At 41.2% G+C, this 23,500-nt stretch overlaps 1 protein-coding gene across 1 annotated transcript in view; it reads left to right on the top strand.

Annotated features, from left to right (window-relative positions):
* LOC126336453 (odorant receptor Or2-like) overlaps positions 1–23,500 on the top strand; it is a 130,367-nt gene that overhangs the window by 66,799 nt on the left and 40,068 nt on the right. Inside the window, exon 4 of the mRNA XM_050000162.1 lies at positions 6,732–6,833. Coding sequence (XP_049856119.1) covers positions 6,732–6,833 — 102 coding nt within the window. The remainder of the gene's footprint in view (positions 1–6,731; positions 6,834–23,500) is intronic.

Here is a 23,500-nt window from a genome sequence, read left to right as displayed (position 1 = left end):
GGGTAAGCGCATGGACCGTAAATAGTCCTCGCAGTACTAGATTTTTCCCATGAGGCGGTAGGTCACCCACTGCAAAACGACGGTCACAAGTCATCTGCCCCCACACACATACTGGCTCAATGCATGACCAGAGAACCCTCAGTGGACTGGAGTCACCCTCTGAACTGTTGTATAAAGGCTGGGTCAGTTCCCCTTGGCACAAAGGCGTCCCTGTTTCTGACACGTGTACCGACAGTTAATGTTATTAATTTGAGATCTGACTTTTAACTGCTTGAACCCACATTCTGACAGAGATCACGAAAGTAGTATCTCCATTATGCATACGCCTGCTCGCCATAGATGGAGCAACATTTTAAGAGGTCACGAATCTGGACAGAGGTAGGGGCTACCTTGGCACATGCCTCTCTGCGCGATTTCTAGTATAATGTTAGCGATGTAAACGAGCAATCTCCAGTGCAAAATATTCACCTGAAAATGACTGAATGTCAGCTGAAACAACATGGCAAGAAGTCGACGTCAGGTAGCTAAAATCCTGAAACATCATAGAATACTATTTGGTCGGAAAAATTTCAGGAATCATCTCATAATAATCTTATTTTTCTATATTCTGACATGATTGTCATAAGGAGTGTGAGTAAAATATAATTTAAAAGTTTATTTGACACTACAATAGTACAGCCACAGTCCCAGTATATAATTTTTTCCTCTTTCTTTGTTGTTGTTGTTGTCTTCAGTCCTGAGACTGGTTTGATGCAGCTCTCCATGCTACTCTATCCTGTGCAAGCTGCTTCATCTCCCAGTACCTACTGCAACCTACATCCTTCTGAATCTGCTTAGTGTATTCATCTCTTGGTCTCCCTCTACGATTTTTACCCTCCACGCTGCCCTCCAACGCTAAATTTGTGATCCCTTGATGCCTCAAAACATGTCCTACCAACCGATCCCTTCTTCTAGTCAAGTTGTGCCACAAACTTCTCTTCTCCCCAATCCTATTCAATACCTCCTCATTAGTTACGTGATCTACCCATCTAATCATCAGCATTCTTCTGTAGCACCACATTTCGAAAGATTCTATTCTCTTCTTGTCCAAACTAGTTATCGTCCATGTTTCACTTCCATACATGGCTACACTCCAAACAAATACTTTCAGAAACGACTTCCTGATACATAAATCTATATTCGATGTTAACAAATTTCTCTTCTTGAGAAACGCTTTCCTTGCCATTGCCAGTCTACATTTTATATCCTCTCTACTTCGACCATCATCAGTTATTTTACTCCTTAAATAGCAAAACTCCTTTACTACTTTAATTGTCTCATTTCCTAATCTAATTCCCTCAGCATCACCCTATTTCATTTGACTACATTCCATTATCCTCGTTTTGCTTTTGTTGATGTTCATCTTATATCCTCTTTTCAAGACACTGTCGATTCCGTTCAACTGCTCTTCCAAGTCCTTTGTCGTCTCTGACAGAATTACAGTGTCATCGGCGAACCTCAAAGTTTTTTTTTCTTCTCCATGAATTTTAATACCTACCCCAAACTTTTCTTTTGTTTCCTTTACTGCTTGCTCAATATACACATTGAATAACATCGGGGACAGGCTACAACCCTGTCTCACTCCTTTCCCAACCACTGCTTCCCTTTCATGCCCCTCGACTCTTATGACTGCTATCTGGTTCCTGTACAAATTATAAATAGCCTTTCGCTCCCTGTATTTTACCCCTGCCATCTTCAGAATTTGAAAGAGAGTATTCCAGTCAACATTGTCAAAAGCTTTCTCTAAGTCTACAAATGCTAGAAACGTAGGTTTGCCTTTTCTTAATCTTTCTTCTAAGACAAGTCGTAAGGTCAGTATTGCCTCACGTGTTCCAACATTCCTACGGAATCCAAACTGATCCTCCCCGAGGTCCGCATCTACCAGTTTTTCCATTCGTCTGTAAAGAATTCGCGTTAGTATTTTGCAGCTGTGACTTATTAAACTGATAGTTCGGTAATTTTCACATCTGTCAACACCTGCTTTCTTTGGGATTGGAATTATTATATTCTTCTTGAAGTCTGAGGGTATTTCACCTGTCTCATACATCTTGCTCACCAGCTGGTAGAGTTTTGTCATGACTGGTTCTCCCAAGGCCGTCAGTAGTTCTAATGGAATGTTGTCTACTCCGGGGGCCTTGTTTCGACTCAGGTCTTTCAGTGCTCTGTCAAACTCTTCACGCAGTATCTTACCTCCCATTTCGTCTTCATCTACATCCTCTTCCATTTCCATAATATTGTCCTCAAGTACATCGCCCTTGTATAGACCCTCTATATACTCCTTCCACCTTTGTGCTTTCCCTTCTTTGCTTAGAACTGGGTTTCTATCTGAGCACTTGTTGTTCATACAAGTGGTTCTATTATCTCCAAAGGTCTCTTTAATTTTCCTGTAGGCAGTATCTATCTTACCCCTAGTGAGATAAGCCTCCACATCCTTACATTTGTCCTCTAGCCATCCCTGTTTCGCCATTTTGCACTTCCTGTCGATCTCATTTTTGAGACGTTTGTATTCCTTTTTTCCTGCTTCATTTACTGCATTTTTATATTTTCTCCTTTCCTCAATTAAATTCAATATTTCTTCTGTTACCCAAGGATTTCTAGCAGCCCTCGTCTTTTTACCTACTTTATCCTCTGCTGCCTTCACTACTTCATCCCTCAGAGCTACCCATTCTTCTTCAACTGTGTTTCTTTCCCCCATTGCTGCCAATTGTTCCCTTATGCTCTCCTTGAAACTCTGTACAACCTCTGGTTCTTTCAGCTTATCCAGATCCCATGTCCTTAAATTCCCACCTTTTTGCAGTTTCTTCAGTTTTAACCTACAGGTCATAACCAATAGATTGTGGTCAGAGTCCACATCTGCCCCTGGAAATGTCCTACAATTTAAAACCTGATTCCTAAATCTCTGTCTTACAATTATATAATCTATCTGATACCTTTTAGTATCTCCAGTATTCTTCCATGTATACAACCTTCTTTTATGATTCTTGAACCAAGTGTTAGCTATGATTAAGTTATGCTCTGTGCAAAATTCTACCAGACGGCTTCCTCTTTCATTTCTTAGCCCCAATCCATATCCACCTACTATGTTTCCTTCTCTCCCTTGTTCTACTGACAAATTCCAGTCACCCATGACTATTAAATTTTCGTCTCCCTTCACTACCTGAATAATTTCTTTTATCTCATCATACATTTCATCAATTTCTTCATCATCTGCAGAGCTAGTTGGCATATAAACTTGTACTACTGTAGTAGGCATGGGCTTTGTGTCTATCTTGGCCACAATAATGCGTTCACTATGCTGTTTGTAGTAGCTTACCCGCATTCCTATTTTCCTATTCATTATTAAACCTACTCCTTCATTACCCCTATTTGATTTTGTATTTATAACCCTGTATTCACCTGACCAAAAGTCTTGTTCCTCCTGCCACCGAACTTCACTAATTCCCACTATATCTAACTTTAACCTATCGATTTCCCTTTTAAATTTTCTAACCTACCTGCCCGATTAAGGGATCTGACATTCCATGCTCCGATCCGTAGAACGCCAGTTTTCTTCCTCCTGATAAAGACGTCCTCCTGAGTAGTCCCCACCCGGAGATCCGAATGGGGGACTATTTTACCTCCGGAATATTTTACCCAAGAGGACGTCATCATCATTTAATCATACAGTAAAGCTGCATGTCCTCGGGATAAATTATGGCTGTAGTTTCCCCTTGCTTTCAGCCGTTCGCAGTACCAGCACAGCAAGGCCGTTTTGATTAATGTTGCAAGGCCAGATCAGTCAATCGTCCAGGCTGTTGCCCCTGCAACTACTGAAAAGTCTGCTGCCCCTCTTCAGGAACCACATGTTTGTAAAGAAAAAAATTTATATACTGTGACTATGGCTTCACTATTGTAGTATCAATAAACTTATAATAATCTAGTTACATTAATGATAAGTACATCCCTTTTACTTTTTTTGGGGGGGGGTTACGATATGGAATCCCTGTTAACTATCCCTCAGCTCATAGTGCACGTCAACCGCTATAAATTGTAATAGTTACAATGTTTTATCACTGCCCATATATTTTATTTCAATGAAAATCAATGTAAGGTTCACACTTTCCAGTTGTCATCATGCTAATCAGAATTCTCCGCTGTTTCGTGGGAATTTAGCAGACTTAGGATTCCACTTTCATACTTGTCACTGAGCGAAGTGGTGTAGTGGTCAGCACACTGGACTAGAATTCTGTGGGGTAAGGTGAAGTGGGCTGGGGTATGAGGAGCAGATGGGGGGGGGGGGGGGAGAGGCGGTTCAAATCCCTTTTCAGTCATCCAGATTTACGTTTCCCATGGTTCCCCTAAACTGCTTAAGGCGAATGCCAGCCTGGTTTCCTCGCAAGGAACATGATCGATTTCGTTCCTCATCATTTCCAAATAAGACTTTTTCCCTGCCATTAATGACTTCCACCTACTTATACCTCCCGAGGAGATCACGAGTGTAAAATTAGAGAGATTCGAGCTCGCATGGAGGCTTTTTGGCAGTCGTTCTTCCCGCGAACCATACGCGACTGGAACAGGAAAGGGAGGTAATGACAGTGGCACGTAAAGTGCCCTCCGCCACACACCGTTGGGTGGCTTGCGCAGTATAAATGTAGATGTAGATGTAGACTTAGTCATCGAGTGGACACTTCTTCTATTAATGTCAAGCCATCTCACTTGATGGCTACAACGGAATGAGAAATAAAATTTCATGTACCAAAAATTCTCGATTCCGACCACGAGTTCCATTGCAAAAGTTTAGTAGCGAGTGATGCCCTGCACTGTTCTATCGTTCTAGTGAACCAGTTAAGCTGTTGACCCCCCTTCGATTATCGGTTATATGTGCAGGGTGTACATAAAGTCTGGAAACATTTCAAATATTTATTGCACAAGAACCAAACATTGTACAGGTATCAGACATATGTCATTTTCAAGAGAAACTCTGAAAGTTTTTTTTTTCGTGTATACCATCACAGCGTAGTTCGGTAATTTGTCGATAAGTCGCAAATATGGCGCGTTCAGGTGCGGAACGAGCTATTGAGTGTTGGACTTCGACAAAAACAAGTGTGCCACGGCTCTTCAATGGATGTTTAGAAACAAGTACGGTAACGAGCTACCAACAAGGAAGACCATTTACCACTGGCACAACAAATTTGTTACGACGGGTTGCTTGTGCCCGGCAGAGACGCGGACCTCCCAGTGTGAGTGAAGCTAATGTGGAGTGCGTACAAGAGACATTCATAAGGAGTTCAAAGAAATCGGTGCGTTGTGCATCCCGTGAACTCGGAATGGCTCCAACGACAGTGTGGAAAGTCCTGCGACAGAAGCTGTCTATGAAACCATTCAAATTGGAGCTAGCGCAGAAGCTCAAAGACGACAACAAAGACAAGCGTTTTGAGTTTCGTTCGCAGTTGCAACAATTGAATGAGAATGGGGATGGCATTGTTGGTCGCTTAATTTTTGCGACGAAGCCACTTTTCACACTAATGGGACAATGAACAGGCATAATTCTCGAATATTGGGTACAAAACATCCACACGAATCCATTGAATTTGAGAGTGATTCCCCAAAGGTAAATGGTTTTTGTGCATTGTCACATCGAAAACTGTACAGGCCATTCTTCTTTGCTGAGGCCACTGTCATTGGATATTCCTACTTGGACATGTTGCAGTAATGGCTGATGCCTCAAATCCAACTGGGCTCTTCGTTCATCCTTCAGCAAGATGGGGCTCCACCCCATTTTCATCGTGAAGCGCGTGGGTGCCTGAACACGGAGCTGCCACATCGATGCAATGGCCGTGCCACAGAAGGGGACAGCTGTTTCATGAAATGGCCTCCCCGATCACCAGATCTCACTCCGTGTGACTTTTTTCTGTGGGGACACATTAAAGATCTGGTGAATGTACCGCCTCTACCACGTGATGTAGCACAGCTCCGGAAGAGAATATGGAAAGCGACTGCCACAGTCGACGATGCCCTGCTGGGACGGGTATAGCAAGAATTCAGTTACTGTATTGACATCTGACAGGCCACTCCTGGTTTTGCATATAGAATGTTTGTAAAAAAACACAATATGTATGACATCTTTACAATGTTGAGTTATTTGTGTGTGTGTGTGTGTGTGTGTGTGTGTGTGTGTGTGTGTACATGTAGTTTTATAACATCTTTATTGTATTTAATTAATTTCTCTATGTTCCCACCTTTTCAATTACCCTCCATGAACTTCTCACACTGCACATTTGTTACAATGAGAGTCAAGGAAACTTTGCACGCATGTGAAACCTGCAAATTTGCGTTTAGTAATACTTCAAAAGAAAAGAAAATGTAATTTATCTGTAAATGATGTAGGAAGATATAATACATATTAGTATGATGTAATCACCCTTCAACAGAATAATAAAGTTATGGATATAATTTCTCTTGCCGGCTTGTTTACATGGACTGTGAATGTAGTGGATTAAAGTTGCACGAAAATCTCGAAAAATGTCAAGTGTTAAGCTCTCCTGTGTAAATAAAAGGATGGAAAAAGTGTATTGCTCTTCCAGTAGTAGGTAATTCTTCTAAATATAAGTCTTTACAGTGATTTGGATGAGCATGTGTCGTATTAGAAAACAGATATTTTATGTTCTAAGCACTGTGTGTGTTATCTTGTAGCTATTTTTTTTTTCTTCCAGAATCCTGAGGGAAACTCAACTCTGAAATGTTTAATTTTCCTTCCATTGCCAGCATTTCAAATATTCATTTACTGCTGGGCAGGACATGAAATAGTTTATCAGGTAAGCATAAAAATCAGCGCTTTAGATCATGTACTTGAATAACGTAATGAATTTATAGCAATTTTCTTCAGTTTCTTCAGGATTTTATGCCCTGAAAATGAATTCCAACACAAACCATCAGTATTTCATACAGAACATGAGCAAACTATTAAGAATTAAAGATAAATTCATTCGAAATAAACGACAGTAAAGAAGCGAAGGGAATCAGTATTTCGAAGTCAGATGTCTGACGGAGAAACTTCGTGTAGAGTTGTCCTATTTACATGTGTGGTGTTACGTTCTTCAACATTTTCTTGCATTAGAAATACCTGTCACAGAACCTGTTGGTGATGGATCGTCAGAACTCGGCTAGTTGCTCGTCGAGACACGCATGTCCGTTGTATCTCGCTGTACGTACCTGAAATACACTTAGCTGCGTCTTTCAGATGTTGCTATCCCCTCTGCACAGTAGAAACGCCAATTCGCCGGATTCAGAGTCTGAATGGATGGCTCTAACGGTGTAGAATGGTGTGAAGTCTGAGAGGAGTTAATGGTCGAATAAAAGCGCGCTCGTGTTTTGAAGGGATGCCATTTGTAATTCTAGTAATTCCCTTTCTCGTGGTTCACAAAACATGTTTACACAATCACTTATCGCCCATCTGTGCAATATGTAGATTAAAACGGCCTTACACTCACTTATCGCGCCAAACAAAGACAGTTACATTTAACAAACTCTAAAAAGTCCCACAATTTAACTGATAAGGCATATTCTACCGTGATCAACAGTATCTATGTCCGACACGTAACCGCTCACCCTCACAGACCTTTCTTGATTGCTGCTTTGTTTCCTTGACACAGGGTAGCAAAATTCTTCCTTATGTTTTGGGCCAATGAGAGCCCTCCATTTTGTTGTCTGTATATGTGTTGCCTTCTGAGGTCGACCAACGGCCGTCATCTTACACAGATGATGTAGTGCCACATCAGCTAGGACGCTACACAGGACACTATCTCGCCCTCAGTTTATCTACCCCCTCTCTCTCACGCGCAATCCAGTATCAACATATTGCCCAACATTGCGTAATCTTCTTTAACTCATTGAGTACTCCCTATAAACACAATCTTTATAGTAATACCACCAGAAAAAGAGATTAGAAATACTTAAAGACGAGTTGCTTTGTCTCAGTAATTAGAGGGTGTTATATACTGCACATCAAATCCCACGAGCAATTTTTATAAATATAGAAGTACTTAAAAAACAGTGATGTAGAATGTGATTATGCTGCTGGCTGTAGTAAAGTAATCGTCGACTGAGAATGTTCATTACAGCATGTGCACTGCCTGACAAAATGTGAAGCACTCAGAAGACACTTACACAACATTGGGAGATACTGCATGCAAATAATCAGGTGATAGTAGGTAGAATGGCCATTAGAGTGCATTAGGGTTGTTCATGTTTAGTGCTGTCACCAGGCCCAGTGGGCATACACTCTGAAAAACTTGTAAAGGTGTTGCAGCGTAGGCTGTCCAAAGAGTTACACTCCTGGAAATTGAAATAAGAACACCGTGAATTCATTGTCCCAGGAAGAGGAAACTTTATTGACACATTCCTGGGGTCAGATACATCACATGATCACACTGACAGAACCATAGGCACATAGACACAGGCAACAGAGCATGCACAATGTCGGCACTAGTACAGTGTATATCCACCTTTCGCAGCAATGCAGGCTGCTATTCTCCCATGGAGACGATCGTAGAGATGCTGGATGTAGTCCTGTGGAACGGCTTGCCATGCCATTTCCACCTGGCGCCTCAGTTGGACCAGCGTTCGTGCTGGACGTGCAGACCGCGTAAGACGACGCTTCATCCAGTCCCAAACATGCTCAATGGGGGATAGATCCGGAGATCTTGCTGGCCAGGGTAGTTGACTTACACCTTCTAGAGCACGTTGGGTGGCACGGGATACATGCGGATGTGCACTGTCCTGTTGGAACAGCAAGTTCCCTTGCCGGTCTAGGAATGGTAGAACGATGGATTCGATGACGGTTTGGATGTACCGTGCACTATTCAGTGTCCCTTCGACGATCACCAGAGGTGTACGGTCAGTGTAGGAGATCGCTCCCCACACCATGATGCCGGGTGTTGGCCCTGTGTGCGTCGGTCGTATGCAGTCCTGATTGTGGCGCTCACCTGCACGGCGCCAAACACGCCTACGACCATCATTGGCACCAAGGCAGAAGCGACTCTCATCGCTGAAGACGACACGTCTCCATTCGTCCCTCCATTCACGCCTGTCGCGACACCACTGGAGGCAGGCTGCACGATGTTGGGGCGTGAGCGGAAGACGGCCTAACGGTGTGCGGGACCGTAGCCCAGCTTCATGGAGACGGGTTGCGAATGGTCCTCGCCGATACCCCAGGAGCAACAGTGTCCCTAATTTGCTGGGAAGTGGCGGTGCGGTCCCCTACGGCACTGCGTAGGATCCTACGGTCTTGGCGTGCATCCGTGCGTCGCTGCGGTCCGGTCCCAGGTCGACGGGCACGTGCACCTTCCGCCGACCACTGGCGACAACATCGATGTACTGTGGAGACCTCACGCCCCACGTGTTGAGCAATTCGGCGGTACGTCCACCCGGCCTCCCGCATGCCCACTATACGCCCTCGCTCAAAGTCCGTCAACTGCACATACGGTTCACGTCCACGCTGTCGCGGCTTGCTACCAGTGTTAAAGACTGCGATGGAGCTCCGCATGCCACGGCAAACTGGCTGACACTGACTGCGGCGGTGCACAAATGCTGCGCAGCTAGCGCCATTCGACGGCCAACACCGCGGTTCCTGGTGTGTCCGCTGTGCCGTGCGTGTGATCATTGCTTGTACAGCCCTCTCGCAGTGTCGGGAGCAAGTATGGTGGGTCTGACACACCGGTGTCAATGTGTTCTTTTTTCCATTTCCAGGAGTGTATATATACGCTGCGCCGTTTCCAAGTTAATTAGCATTGAAGTCAGCCAATCGGGTCGTTGCACGAGTAAATTGCCAGAAACAGTGTTGCCAAATGAGTTCGTTGTTCAGAGGACGATAGAAAATTGGACATGGGACGATAATAAGGATAGGATCCGAGCCAAAGGCAGAGCAGTCTCGTGCTGCTCTATCTTCTATGCCAATGGGACAACTGACAGTAATTGTACCTAGTGAGTCACTAGAATTTGAGCGCACAGTGACCTGATTGGCCATCTCTCATGTAGCTGTATCAGGGTTCTATTTTCAATAGTAGAATGCTCATCTACATGTGACATGTGCTTCTATGAACTGTCTGCATGATGTTGAGGTACTTGCTTGGGAAGCAGGATACCCAGATCTGTTCTTGATAGAACATGTGTGGGACCAGCTCAGATATCGACTCTGCCCCAGTGCGAGCATCCCAGATATCAAGGACAAATTACAACAGTTTTGGCCAGACTGCCTCAGGAGAGGATAGACTTTGCGAGAGCCTCCCCAAATGAATCAGTGCACGCATCCAGGCCAGAGCCGATGCAATGTCATACTGATAAGTGGGCTCATTCTACCAAGTTCTTTATAATTATGGTTCGATTTTGTAATCAATTAAATAATATCACATCAGTCTCAATCCGTGAAGTTTCGTTTGGTTTCCTCCTTTCCCTTCTGGGTGTATCACCTTTTTTGTCAGACTGTGTAGTTAGAGTTGACTATATGCTCATGAACATAAAGACTGCAGCTCAATGAAGGTGGCATCCTACAATGACAAATTGGTATGAAGTACACACAGAGGGGCCCACTAAAATATAGACGCTCTTTAATAATACTAATGAAACGAAAGGACATAACAGTACAATTCTTGCCCAGTGGAAAGTTATTTATGTGTTCAAAGTGCCCTCATTAGCAGCCGAACAACATCTATGCCTCTGAACTGTTGACCGAAGTTCTGCTGTCAGTGTTGCCGGTTTGACAGTTGCACAGGACGCCTCGATGATTTATCGTAGCTCGTTCAGTGTAGCTGGCGTCTGTTGATAAACTTCATTTTTCAAGGTCCCCCATAGGTTGAAGTCAAGAGATGTAAGATGTGGAAACCATGATGGGTACTCACCAGCTCCTCTTCGTCCTATCCATTGTCCAGGTCGTTTTTATCCAGATAGGCTCTGACATCTCTGTGGTAGTGAGGCTGAGACATATATTGTTGTAGAAAAAGTCTTTCATTTCCAAAATAGATGTTTGCAATATGTAAAGATATACATCACCTGTTATGGTACCTTCAAAGAAGAATTGGCCAATCAAACCACATGTCGACAGACCACACCCCAATTTAACACCCAGTAGATTAAGAGATTGTCCACATGAACAAGAGGATTTTCAGGAAACCAGTACATGGCGTTGTGGCGGTTTATAGTACCGTTCAGTTTGAACTGCGTCTCGTCAGACCACGTAAACATCACTGCAAACCGTGCATCCTCTCAAACGGTGCCTTCAAACCACACCCAGTACTCCATCCTTCAGTCCGGGTCGTCCTCGTTCACAGCGTACAGCAGTCTTGGAAAGTACATTTGCCGCTTTGCAATCTTCGGAATTTGTCGTATGCTCGATCGTCTTGCCCGCTTTCACGTGCACCTTGCTTCACAGATTTTTTAGGTGACCTAGTGAAATGACCTAAAGCAGCAGCGCTGGAACCTAGACTTGTTGATGTTTCTGGTCGGCTAGACCCTTTCTCATGCACCTCCTGAAGAGTGTCGTCGGCTTCCGATTTATCCCGAATACGATTAATTGTACATGTTGGTGGCTGAGTTCTGTACATATTACGCCATTGTCGCTGTGCCTCCATCATGTTTTCGCACTTTCAGTAACACTTCAATAACGCCTTGCGTTGCTCAAAGCGATAATCTTACTTCGTACATTGCTGTACTGTCACCTGCAGGAAAACACGCGCCAAGATGGACTAAACTACCGCGCAAAATTGCAATGATATGGTAGTTTGTTCCACAGAGAGTGTCTACATTTTTTTGGACACGACTTTACCACTTACGTTGATATGCAAATGGTTATCATGCGAACCACACGAATTAGGTGGCAGTAAGCATGTACATTCTTTGTATAAGAACGCAGTGGGTTTCTCGTTAAGAAATCGTATTTGTGTGTGAGAAGATGGCTTTATGCATCGTGTGAGGAGAAACGTCTACCAGCACGTGTCGTAATTTGACAGCGTAACAATTGTGGTCTACTGAGACCGCCATTTATTGTTCAGCGACATTGCTGCTCACGTTGATTGTGATCCCACGACTACTAAACGAATACGGAACTGATGAGTTCCCAGCAGCGTAGGATCTCAGGGAGTACGCACTACTCGTGTCCGAGCGGACTGACATCGAAAGTGTTGCTAGGCTGGGGCGTTGCCCACAGACCTCTGGGGATGAAATGCCTGTGGTGCTCGAACGAAAGAAACGCACAGAATAAAACGAAAAATCAGTGCATATATGTGCTCGTAAGCGAATATAAAGCAGACTTAATAGGCGGAGTCTTGACGTAACAGAATTCGAAATGGATTATATTTATTGAATGGTTCCTTGCGTGAAAGCTAAGCGTGATAGCTACCGAAAACAAGCGTATATCAGTCCCAAGTCTTACAGTGTTTCGATTTCTATCGAAACAGCGACTCCCATCAGCCACTGCTCCAACAGTCTTCTCAGAGTGGACGATTTACATTTGTTGTCAGATGAAGGGGTTCACAATGGCGTCAGAGGTCATGTATAAATGGTACTTGTTGTTGTTGTTGTTGTTGTGGACATCAGTCCGAAGACTGGTTTGATTCAGCTCTCCATGCTACTCTAACCTGTAAAAGGCTCTTCATCTCCAAATAACTACTGCAACCTACATCTTATTGAATCTGCTAATAGTATTCATCTCTTGGTCACCCTCTACGATTTTTACCACTCACATTGCCCTCCAATACTAAACTGGTGATCCCTTGACGTCAAAAAATGTGTCCTATCAACCAATCCATTCTTATAGTCAAGTTGTGCCACAAATTTCTTGTCTCCCCACTTCCATTCAGTACCTCCTCAATAGTTATGTGACTTACCCATATAATCTTCGGCATTCTTCAACAGCACAACATTTCAAAAGCTTCTGTTCTCTTCTTGTCTAAGCTGTTTTTCGTCCAAGTGTCACTTCCATACACACCTGTAGCTACATTGCAAATACCTTCAGAAAAGACTTTCTGACACTTAAATCTCTTTTTGATGTTAACAAATTTCTCTTCTTCAGAAATGCTTTTCTTGCCATTGCCAGTCTAAATCTATATCTACATCTATGTCTACGTGATTTCTCTGCTATTTACAATAAGGTGCCTGAGAGAGGCTTCAATGAACCTCCTTCAAGCTGTCTCTCTGTTGTTCCACCCTCGAACAGCGCGCGGGAAAAACGAGCACTTAAATTTTTATGTGCGAGCCCTGATTTCTCTTATTTTATCGTAACGATCGTTTCTCCCTTTGTAGGTGGGTGCCAATGTTTTTGCAATCGGAGGCGAAAACCAGTCACCGAAATTTCATGAGAAGATCCCGTCGCAACGAAAAACTCTTTTGTTTTAGTGATTCCCACTCCAATTCTACATTTTATGTCCTGTCTATTTCGGCCATCGTCAGTTACTTTGCTGCCCAAAGACCAAAACTCATCTACTGCTTTAAGTGTCTCGTTTCGCAATCTAATTCCCTCAGAATCACCTGATTTAACTCCATTTGCTTTTGTTATACTTTCCTTTCAAGGTACTGCCCATTCCGTCCAAACGATCTTCCAAGTCCTTTGCTGTCTCTGACAGAATTAAAATGTCATTGGCAAACCTCAAAGTTTTAATTTTTTGTCCCCGAGCTGTTCAATGAGCGAAGCCAAGACGTGAGAATGTAATGCAACAAAATCTTAAGATCTGGGTCTGCTTCCGTGGGCTGTAAAATTTTTCTGTAGTACAAGGGAAAAGATTCCAGCAATTCAGAGCCCTGCACACCGATTTGGCAACAAGACGCGGCAGATGCATCGCAATCAGAGTCTTGATCAATCGGAAGGCGAGATATGGCGTCTGCATTACCATGATTTGTCGTAGGTCTGCACACAATTTCATACTGATACTGCGAAAGCAATAAAGCTCACTGTTGCAATTTTTGAGCAGTGCGTGTAGGAACCAGCTTTGACGGATGAAACAAGGACTGAAAAGAATTGTGGTCTGTCACTAATAAGAACTTGCGACCATACAGGTAGTGATGGAATTTGGTCACACCACACGCAACAGCGAGAGCCTCTTTTTCTGTTTGAAAATAATGGCACTGAGTTTGAGTTAACAACTTTGAGGCAAAAGCAATAGGTCGGTCTTGTGCACCAATTCTGAGTGAAACCACATCGCCTATTCCGTAGGCTTGGCAGGGTCAAAATGCACTAAACGTCTGTCACTAAGCAAAGCATTGTGGCTTTTCTGAAATGCCTCTCGACAGTCTTTAGTCCACACCCAAAAGATAAGCAATGCAATGGAGCCACGATCTGACCGGCATTCGGTATGAACCGAATGTAGTATGTCACCTTGCCTAGTACTGACTGCAGTTCAGACACATTGCGAGGATCAGGCAGGCCACAGATTGCAAGCAAATAAGATTGGAGTGTGTGCACACTCTGACTATTTGTCGCATGACCTAAGTGCTGTAGTTAAGTTTGAAAAGTCACACCTTTCGAGTCGACACTTGTCCTGCTTCTGACAACACTGGAAAAAGGAGTTCGCCGATTGGCAATGTGTTCCAGTGGTGTGCGACCTGAGACGACAGTATCGTCAAGGTAGTCTGAACAAAGTGCCACTTTTGAGGTCAGCTATTCCAAGTAATGTTGAAAAATGACGGGTGTGGAAGCACTGCTGAAGGACAAATGCAAATACGTGGACAGTCCTAAGTGTGTATTTACAACAAGTGCTTTTTGTGATTCTTCATCCAATAGAATTTGCAAGTAGGCATCATACAAATCTATCTTAGAAAAGTAACGTCCTGCACCAAGCCTGTCCATGAGTTCCTCAGGGCAGGGTAGTGGATAAGTGTCAACCACAGTGTGTTAACTGAAAGACGGCAGAGTTGTGGGGAGTGCGGGGAGAGGAGGAAGCAAGCATTGGCTGGCGAGGGGAGAGAAGCCGATGGGATGGGAGGGGGGGGGGGGGGGGCAAGGCACCGCCTACCAGTTGCAGTGCTGGCACTACAAATTGCGCGTCATGCTTACACGAAAGCAGACGAAAGGCTTGGGAGTAAAACTCGCTTTAAATGTTGATCGTAAACGAAACTGAAATCGTCATGTACATGCTACGCATGCTTTGTCCTGTGTATGTAGCAGCTCTCACTGAAGATTTGTAAACGGGGTGAAGCAATTTTTTCTACTCCCTTTCCCTCTCGCAGCATTCAATCACACGCAATATAATTTTGCGAGCATCGCTACGTAATACTAGTTTCCTTCATAACCGTAGGCCTACCGGTAGGGGTTGTTGGCGACTCCTGAGATGGGCCAGCAACTGCCTCTTCACTCATTTTGATAATGTTTAGCACAACTGCACAATAAAAACCCGCAGAACAGTACAGCGCAAAACAATAACGAAGCAGACGACAATGGCTACCTTGTACAACACAGTCAGCTTCGTAATGTTGGCAGCAGTCGAAACTGCGTGCCTACCGAAGCCTCCCGACGTTTACCGACTTCTACCGATTCAAGACTAGGGAGAGGTCTGCCATCTAGAAGTTTACACACTGTATTGTCTGTGGGTTGACTGTAGACTTGAAGTCAACACAAATGCGAATGCGACCAGAAGCCATAGGCAACAAAACGAGAGGACTTGCCCATTGACTACCTTGAATGGGAGCAATTACACCATTATCTTTCAATTCTTTCAATTCACTGGCTACTTTGTCTCTTAAAGCAATTGGAAAGCGGAGGGCCCGGAAAAACTAAGGCTGGGCATTGTTGGTTCAAATGGCTCTGAGCACTATTGGACTTAACTTCTCAGGTCATCAGTCCCCTAGAACTTAGAACTACTGAAATCTAACTAACCTGAGGACATCACACACATCCATGCCCGAAGCAGGATTCGAACCAACGGCCGTAGCGGTCGCGCGGTTCCAGACTGCAGCGCCTAGAACCGCTCGGCCACTCCGGCCGGCCTGGGCATTGTCTTTCAACGTAACATGCGCTACAAAGTTATTAGCTTTTCCCGTTTCTTCTGAAAAGAGTTCAGGAAATTCTTCACGTAAGCTGTCTGCACTGTCTTTTGAAGTAAAAGCAGTCACTGAAAATACATTGTCTTGGATGCTAAGTTCAAACAAATCATGGGCATCTAAACCGAATATGTTCTCACTTTCTCTTGATTTCAACACAATAAAATTCACTGCCCTAGTGTGGGATTTGTAAGTGGCAGGCAAACTACACTGCCCAATCCCTGGAATTTCCTGTCCATTGTAAGAGGGTGAGGTGCTTGCTAGATTTAGATAGGCGTGGTGAACCTAGCTGTTCGTACGAGGCACGATTAAGCAAAGTTAATGAGACACTTGTGTCTAACTGAAAGGTCACACGACGGCCAGCGATTCGTAATGAAACAAATAGTTTGTTAGAACGTCTTTGCGCAGCACTAGGGCGAGAAAGAGGCACAATCTTAATTTTACTTTTGTCAGGATCTTTTCTAGGTTTTGAAAACACTTCGTTCAGTGCATGTGGTCGAACCTGTTTTTTCTGGGAGTGGGCAAAATTGGCGGCTTTGTGCCGTTGCAAACAACCGGACATCGACACTAATCCGCCGGGCGGATCATTAACTCACTGTAAAAGTTGCCACAATTACATTTAAATTTACACTTTCTAGTCAGGCCACTGGCAGTAAGTCTGCTCTAACTATACCAAGCGCACTCATGCCCATGGCAAGAGGGGAGCATCCCACAGACCCCAACTCTCAGGGAAAGGAAAACAATGTAGTGTTGTTGTTTTTCCTTCAAGAAAGTGATTTAATAGTGGGTATTACGCAGATTCTTAACTGGAACTTTTCTGTGACTACTTAAAAGTCTCCATGTTTAAAAACATTAAAATTACTCCATATTTCCAGCTTAGCGCCAACAAACCAAGGTATGGGCGCACTCGAATCTGCGAATGTGTACCTCTAATTTTAAAATTAAGTAACTCTTAATGCAATATTAACTTAGAGTGTGATTGTAACTGTCTTCATAGACCACATACAAAGAGAAACACGAGTCACAAATCGGCATAGATCGCATGTTGCGCATCATATATCGTTGCAGTGACACAACAATATATTTAACTTATTTACTTGGGATTGAAAAAGGTGTAGATCTCCTTCCATCATTAAAAGCAATTTTTACATGTTAACTATATTTCATACGCCGCAAACAATGTCCTAAAACCCACCAAACGTAAACTGGCCAGTGACGACATACTTCACTGCAAATTTTTCAAAATATGCACAGTGTTTTACTTATTTGAGAAATATCACAATAACTATGGGCAATAACGAAAATAAAATCAGTTCACTATCAAGTTGTGATATCAGACTATAAGATTTCGTTCTTGTTTTTTTTATATAGTTTCTTCAAAATCGAATGAGAAAACCTGTATAGCGAAGAAAGAGTGCATATCCCAGAACTATAGTTTTTAAATTCATATAAAAAAGAAGCTTATGAGAAGTACATAAATCTAGCTGTGGATTCACAAATTGCAATGATTTCATGCAAAACATAGAAGTATTCATTAACTCAATTGAATTTTCATCCCATGTTCGATTTTAAATTCAATAATGAAAATGAATCTAATGCCAGTTTATACTTGTATAATATACATATTCTCCATGCTGCGTTGACTACCGACAATCTGAAATAACGTACATCATCATAAATTTCAAGGTCGAGATTCGTTTCGTAATTTCATTCTGACAGAAGTGAAGAGTTTTTCGAAGCTGCTCACCATCATTGAAAATTATATTTTATGGCAAGATACTAAAATGAACTAGTCCACAAAACCTGAAATAGGCATATATATTTTACAAAAAGTTTCGTAATAGTAAAAACTCCAAGTGTGTAACTTGTGTTTACTTTCAGACATAGACTTGCAGTCATATTAAGATTTTTGGCCGCTGGAGAAACGTTACAGTCGTTGGCCTCTGCAACAAAAAATACCATGAAATACAGGGGCATAGCAACCGCCGTATCAGCCGTATCAATGATGCAGCATCCCTGAGCTACATGCGTTTATTTCAGTCTGTGCACGCGGTTCATGACATTCAAACGTTGTAAATCTAGTGATTATTTGTTTGTTAGTAAGTTTAATTGGGAAAGAAATGAGAGAAAGAAAGGGAGATTATTCCGGTGGAGATATTAAAAAATGAAATAAACAGTAGTAGGAAGTTATAATGAAATTGCCCAAAATTTCTTCATTTTTTCAGCAAGCAGATTCTGTGAGTGATTTATTTTGCTATGGTAAGTACTAAAAACTTACTAGCTTTACGGAGAAAAATACTTCTTGTTTATACACTAAAGCGCCAAAGAAACTGGGATAGGCATGGCTGTTCAAATAAAGAGATATGTAAACAAGTAGAATATGGCGCTGCGGTTGGCAATGCCTATATAAGACAACAAAGTGTCTAGCGCAGTTGTTACATCTGTTACTGCTGCTACAATGGCTGCTTCCAGTTGCTGACCTGCCATATTGTAGCTAAATGATAAAGGATCTTTCTTTCTACGTATTCGCAGCACATTACACTTGTCTACATTGAGATTCAATTGCCAACTCTCCACCCAACAAGTCTAGTGTGGAAAGGGCGATGAAAAATAGAATCAATGAACGTATATTTTATTAGATACACATTTTAATTAATATAGTACGGCATTACTGTTTAAACTCGTTAGCGCAAAATCGCTCCAGACGAACTCATGGTTAACGTGAACAAAATTTAGTCCAGTCAGGAATACATTAGTTCTAATAGAAAATTTTATCGGTTAACTCTTTTTCAGTCCCAAGCGCAATTAAATTTCATATTAATACAAACTTCCAATGTTATAGTAATTTTTTCCGAAATAAATGCAAGAAATGTAACTACCTAGCTAACTACCCATTGCTGACTCGTTTCTAATGTATTGTAGATCGGAAGCCGCGATTATCACCGTGTAGGGTACATTTAACCAAAGATTATAACATTATGTTTTACAGATATTTGCGGTTTGTCACGCGTAATGAAAACAAAATAAAAGCTGATACCTCCAACAGCAAAAAAAATAGTTCCTTGGAGAACTAGGGTGATGGAAAATTTAAAATAAGTAAGGAAAATAATCTAATTTTTCGAGTAAGATCGATGAATTTATGGATTATAGATTAGACGAAAACGCCTCAATCAGCGATATAAATTCCAGGTTGGTATATTCGACGTGTTGACTTTGCTGGTTGCATATTCCCCAAGACCATTAATTTCGCCTTAGAGCTGCTATAAATATTTGTTTTCTAATCTTAACGCACCTTGGAAAACATCATAGGTCAATATGCTTCAGTATTATTTATTACAACTTTCATTTGCCACTAATTGAGGTTATGAAAAATACATCTACATCCACACTCCGCAAGCCACCTGACGGTGTGTGGCGGAGGGTACCAAAGAAAAGAAAGGCACATCTTATATCGAAAAAGGACAGGAACACTATGATATACATTCATAAGTAACACTATATAAAAGTGAAATGTGAACGAACAATAATATCTCTAGATATACGTCAAATTCACAGAAGATTAAAAATGGGAAGAGCACAAATACAAAGAGGTTAGTCAACGCACACTGCAGTTTTGCAGCTATTGCAAATTGATATTCGCGTGGATTGTTTTTTGCAAACACATTGCTAATACTCGTTCCAGCCACTATCTTACATTTTGACTATCCCGTTATGTTCTGAAGGAATGTCGCCCATGATACTTAAAACTTTTTGTACTGCTTTGAGACATTAGCAAGTCTATGCAGCGATCATTTGGTTTGTGCTGCAGTATCAGTTACGCCGTGTATGTTTTATTGTTATTATTATAGCTTTGTTGAGCGCTAAGTTGAATTTCTAATATTACTAGATGGATGAGAGAATTTTTCCTGGCACATTATCTGTTACTTTATCAACGCCTCAAATGCACGTAATAGGATCGTGTAAGTTTAGTGAGAACTGTATTTTAAATGCCGGTCTTCTCTTACTCATGAAATACCTGCATCAAACAGGATTAATTTAATGACATATTCTTTGGTAGAAAAATATACCACAAACTAATACCAGTGACTCTGCAAAGAAAGTGCTTCCATCTGTATCAATGCGTTCATAGGTGGCATTGCCTGTATTCGTCGAATCTCCACCATGGCACTCATGCGACACGACAGGAAAATGATGTGTGTGTGTGTGTGTGTGTGTGTGTTGCTTGCTCTGAATAAGATGGCAGAAATTAGACCTATTTATTTCACTCGTTCCACCTCAACGTTGTTCATCGGCCTTCTACACCCCGCATCCCCCACACAACAGCAAACAACCTATAAAATATGGTTTGCATTGACGTTGCTCGTCATCATGGAGGCCCGTGAAGCTATTTGGATTCGCTGGGCCTGGTTTAAAGATTAATTTAAAAAATTAAAGATTTGTTTAATTAATATTTTCGACTCTACAGTTTTGCATAATTTTCTCAATATTAATTTTACTTCATTCTATTTTTATATTCATCTGGAACACCTGAGGAATTTTGTAATATATCTTCGTCAGATAGAGGAAATTTTGGTGACAGCCTTACTGAATACAAACGAAACATAATTTTTAAATTGGACGCATTTAAACCACAAGGACCGTGTCCAAAGTATCCAGAAGCAGAGTGATGTTTCCATCTTATCATTACTCATATTACAATAACCCTAGTATAAAAATGTTATTCTAATATTTTAAACAAACTGTATTGTCACTTCTATTGGTTGTTTGGAGATGGTCAAAGCAAAAAATACTCCTCCACATGGATTAACAGTGTTTCAGTAAGAAGCAATTTTGCACAATCTGTATCTGGCCACGAAAACTCACAACAGCATTTTTCGGGGCTCTATCTTTTAATACTTGGTTACAAGGTAATGCCATCGATACTTTACTGCAAAGTGTAATCAATAATAAAATTACTATCTGGCGAGATGTATTGCATTATGTTATTACTGTTATAATTACTTTAGCTATATGCAATTTACCTTGAAATTTCAATTTTACTTTTACTGTCGAATTATGAGCGTATTTTAAAAGAACTTATTTTAAAGCCAAAAGGTGAAACAAATTACTTAAGTCCCATGATTCAAAATGATATTGTTAAATTACTTGCTGCCACAATTAGAGAAAATATTGTTTTAGAAATTAAGAAAGGTCCACTTCTGATGATTATTTTGGATACAACTCAAGACCTGTCAAAAACCAACCAACTATCTGTAGTTTTCGATATGTCTCAATAGCAGAAAATGTGACTGAGTGCCTAAAGAAATAAAAATATCTGGGTCCTTGTTGTTGGAATTTACATCGGTAGCTGATTGTAACGTAGAAGGGCTTAAAACTGAAATTTTTATTGCTATAAAAGAATATGGAATTGGTGTGTCCAAATGTAGAGGGCAGGGTTACGATCATGGAGGTAGAATGACCGCCATGGTTACGATGGAGCAAATGTTATGGCAGGTGCGTGTGGAGGATTACAAACCCTTATAAAAGAACATGCGCCAAATGCCGATTATATTCATTTTGCAGAACTCATTAAATTTAATTTTAAACGATGCTGCCAAACGTGTTCCTGAAGTGTCATCTTTTTCGATAATTTGGAAAAAATATATACCCTTTTTGGCAATAATATAAAACACTGGTCAATAGTGAGTAGCGATAAATATTTAAAATATAAAAGTATGCTAAGAATGTATGCCCTTCTACTTTATCGGTTATAAAAAAAATTATTCATTAATAATGAAAACTTTGCACCAGATAAATTTATTTTCCACTAAACAAAATTTTAAAAAAAGCAGCCTGTCAAACTACAATTTTCTATTGCTTGTCACCTTTTCTAATTCATTATTCGAAATCATTAATCCTGTTTCTAAGGATCTACAACATGAAAATAATGACTTACACAAAGCTAGTATTTCGCTAAGGAATGCTTTGAATAGACTGAGCGAAATAAGAAATCAGAATTCATTCCATGGTTTGCTAGTCGAGTCCAGGAACCTAGTAAAAGCAGTGGGGATAACAACTGTTTTCAAAAATAAAAGGTGGAAGATGATGAACAGATATCTTGATGAGTTATCAGAAGATGAGAGAATTTCAGACCTGGAATCGTACTGCAAAGTCAATGTGTACTCTTGCTGTTTATATACATTAGTTTCTCAAACTAAATAAAGATTTCAAAGACTCTGCAACCTTAGCAATACATTCGAAGTGTTACAACCAGAGAAACTCTTATCATTTTCAAGTGAATTAAAAAAAAAAAGTGGGAAAACTGACTGCTACACACAGTAAAGACATGTCATTTGATCTGTATGAATAACTTATATTTTTTTGAAAATGTGCTTAAAAACTGAAATTTAGAAAATCCATTCCATTAAGGAACTCACAGAATTATTATTGATTAAATTGAATAGCATTTTGTCCAGGTTTCCAGAGGTAATAACAGCCATGTTTCCTATTTTTGACACTTCCTATAACAATTACAACAGTTGAAAGAAGTTTTTCGAAATTAAAACTGATTAAAAACTAACTTAGGGCTGATATGAGCCAAGAATGACTTTCCGACTTGTCAGTGCTGTCTATAAGGCAGAAAATCTCGAAAAACTAAAATTGTCTTCAGCTATGGATGACGTAAAAAATAAGTTTGCCGAAAAAAACGCGAGGAAAGTATATATTTGAATTGTTTGCCTAACTTGGCTCCTAAGAGCATGAATTGCAAATAATTACGTACGTAAGTAACCTATACTGAATTATTAAAAATTTATTTTTCGTTTCTTTTGTGAAAAATCTGCACCCGCCAATTGAGCTTCTCCACCACGACAAATTTTGATACAGGGCCCATCTAGGGCAAGCTACCCCACTGATCAAATTCAATATTTATAATAAATATCATCGACTTTTTAGATAACACTTTTGTTAAATGAATAAGAAAGACCCAAAATCATCGTATGTCGAGAACTCGCGACACTTTCAGCTGTACTACTATTCCACATCCCAAAAGAGGTTTCCTATATGGCATACACTGTATAAAGACTGCATCTACAAATGTCATTATTTGATATTATTTAATATGCAAATTGTACAAAAATACAAGGGCATCTGATAGATCATCATTGTGCTGTAGCACTGAAATGGTGTACTTTCATAGCACACACGTTATAACATTAAAAACATCAACTACTGGGAGCCTTTACCTACCGGAGTGTAGTTTCCCGTCGCTTTGTTGTATAAATTTTCACTCGCCACTTCCGACCATATGTACGAAAAATCATTTCGCAGTAAATCGTAGCTAAAACGACGTGTTTTCGAGAGATCATCAGTTTTATGAGGCTTTGAAACAACTTACATTCGTACTGTGTACTTAATGAAAAAGAAGACCCACCAAATTTAATGTTTAGCGCCATACAATATGGCGACTCCACTGTCACTT

Source organism: Schistocerca gregaria, chromosome 2 (assembly GCF_023897955.1).
Source record: "Schistocerca gregaria isolate iqSchGreg1 chromosome 2, iqSchGreg1.2, whole genome shotgun sequence".
NCBI lineage: Eukaryota > Metazoa > Arthropoda > Insecta > Orthoptera > Acrididae > Schistocerca > Schistocerca gregaria.
This window is presented reverse-complemented; position numbering and strand designations above follow the sequence as displayed.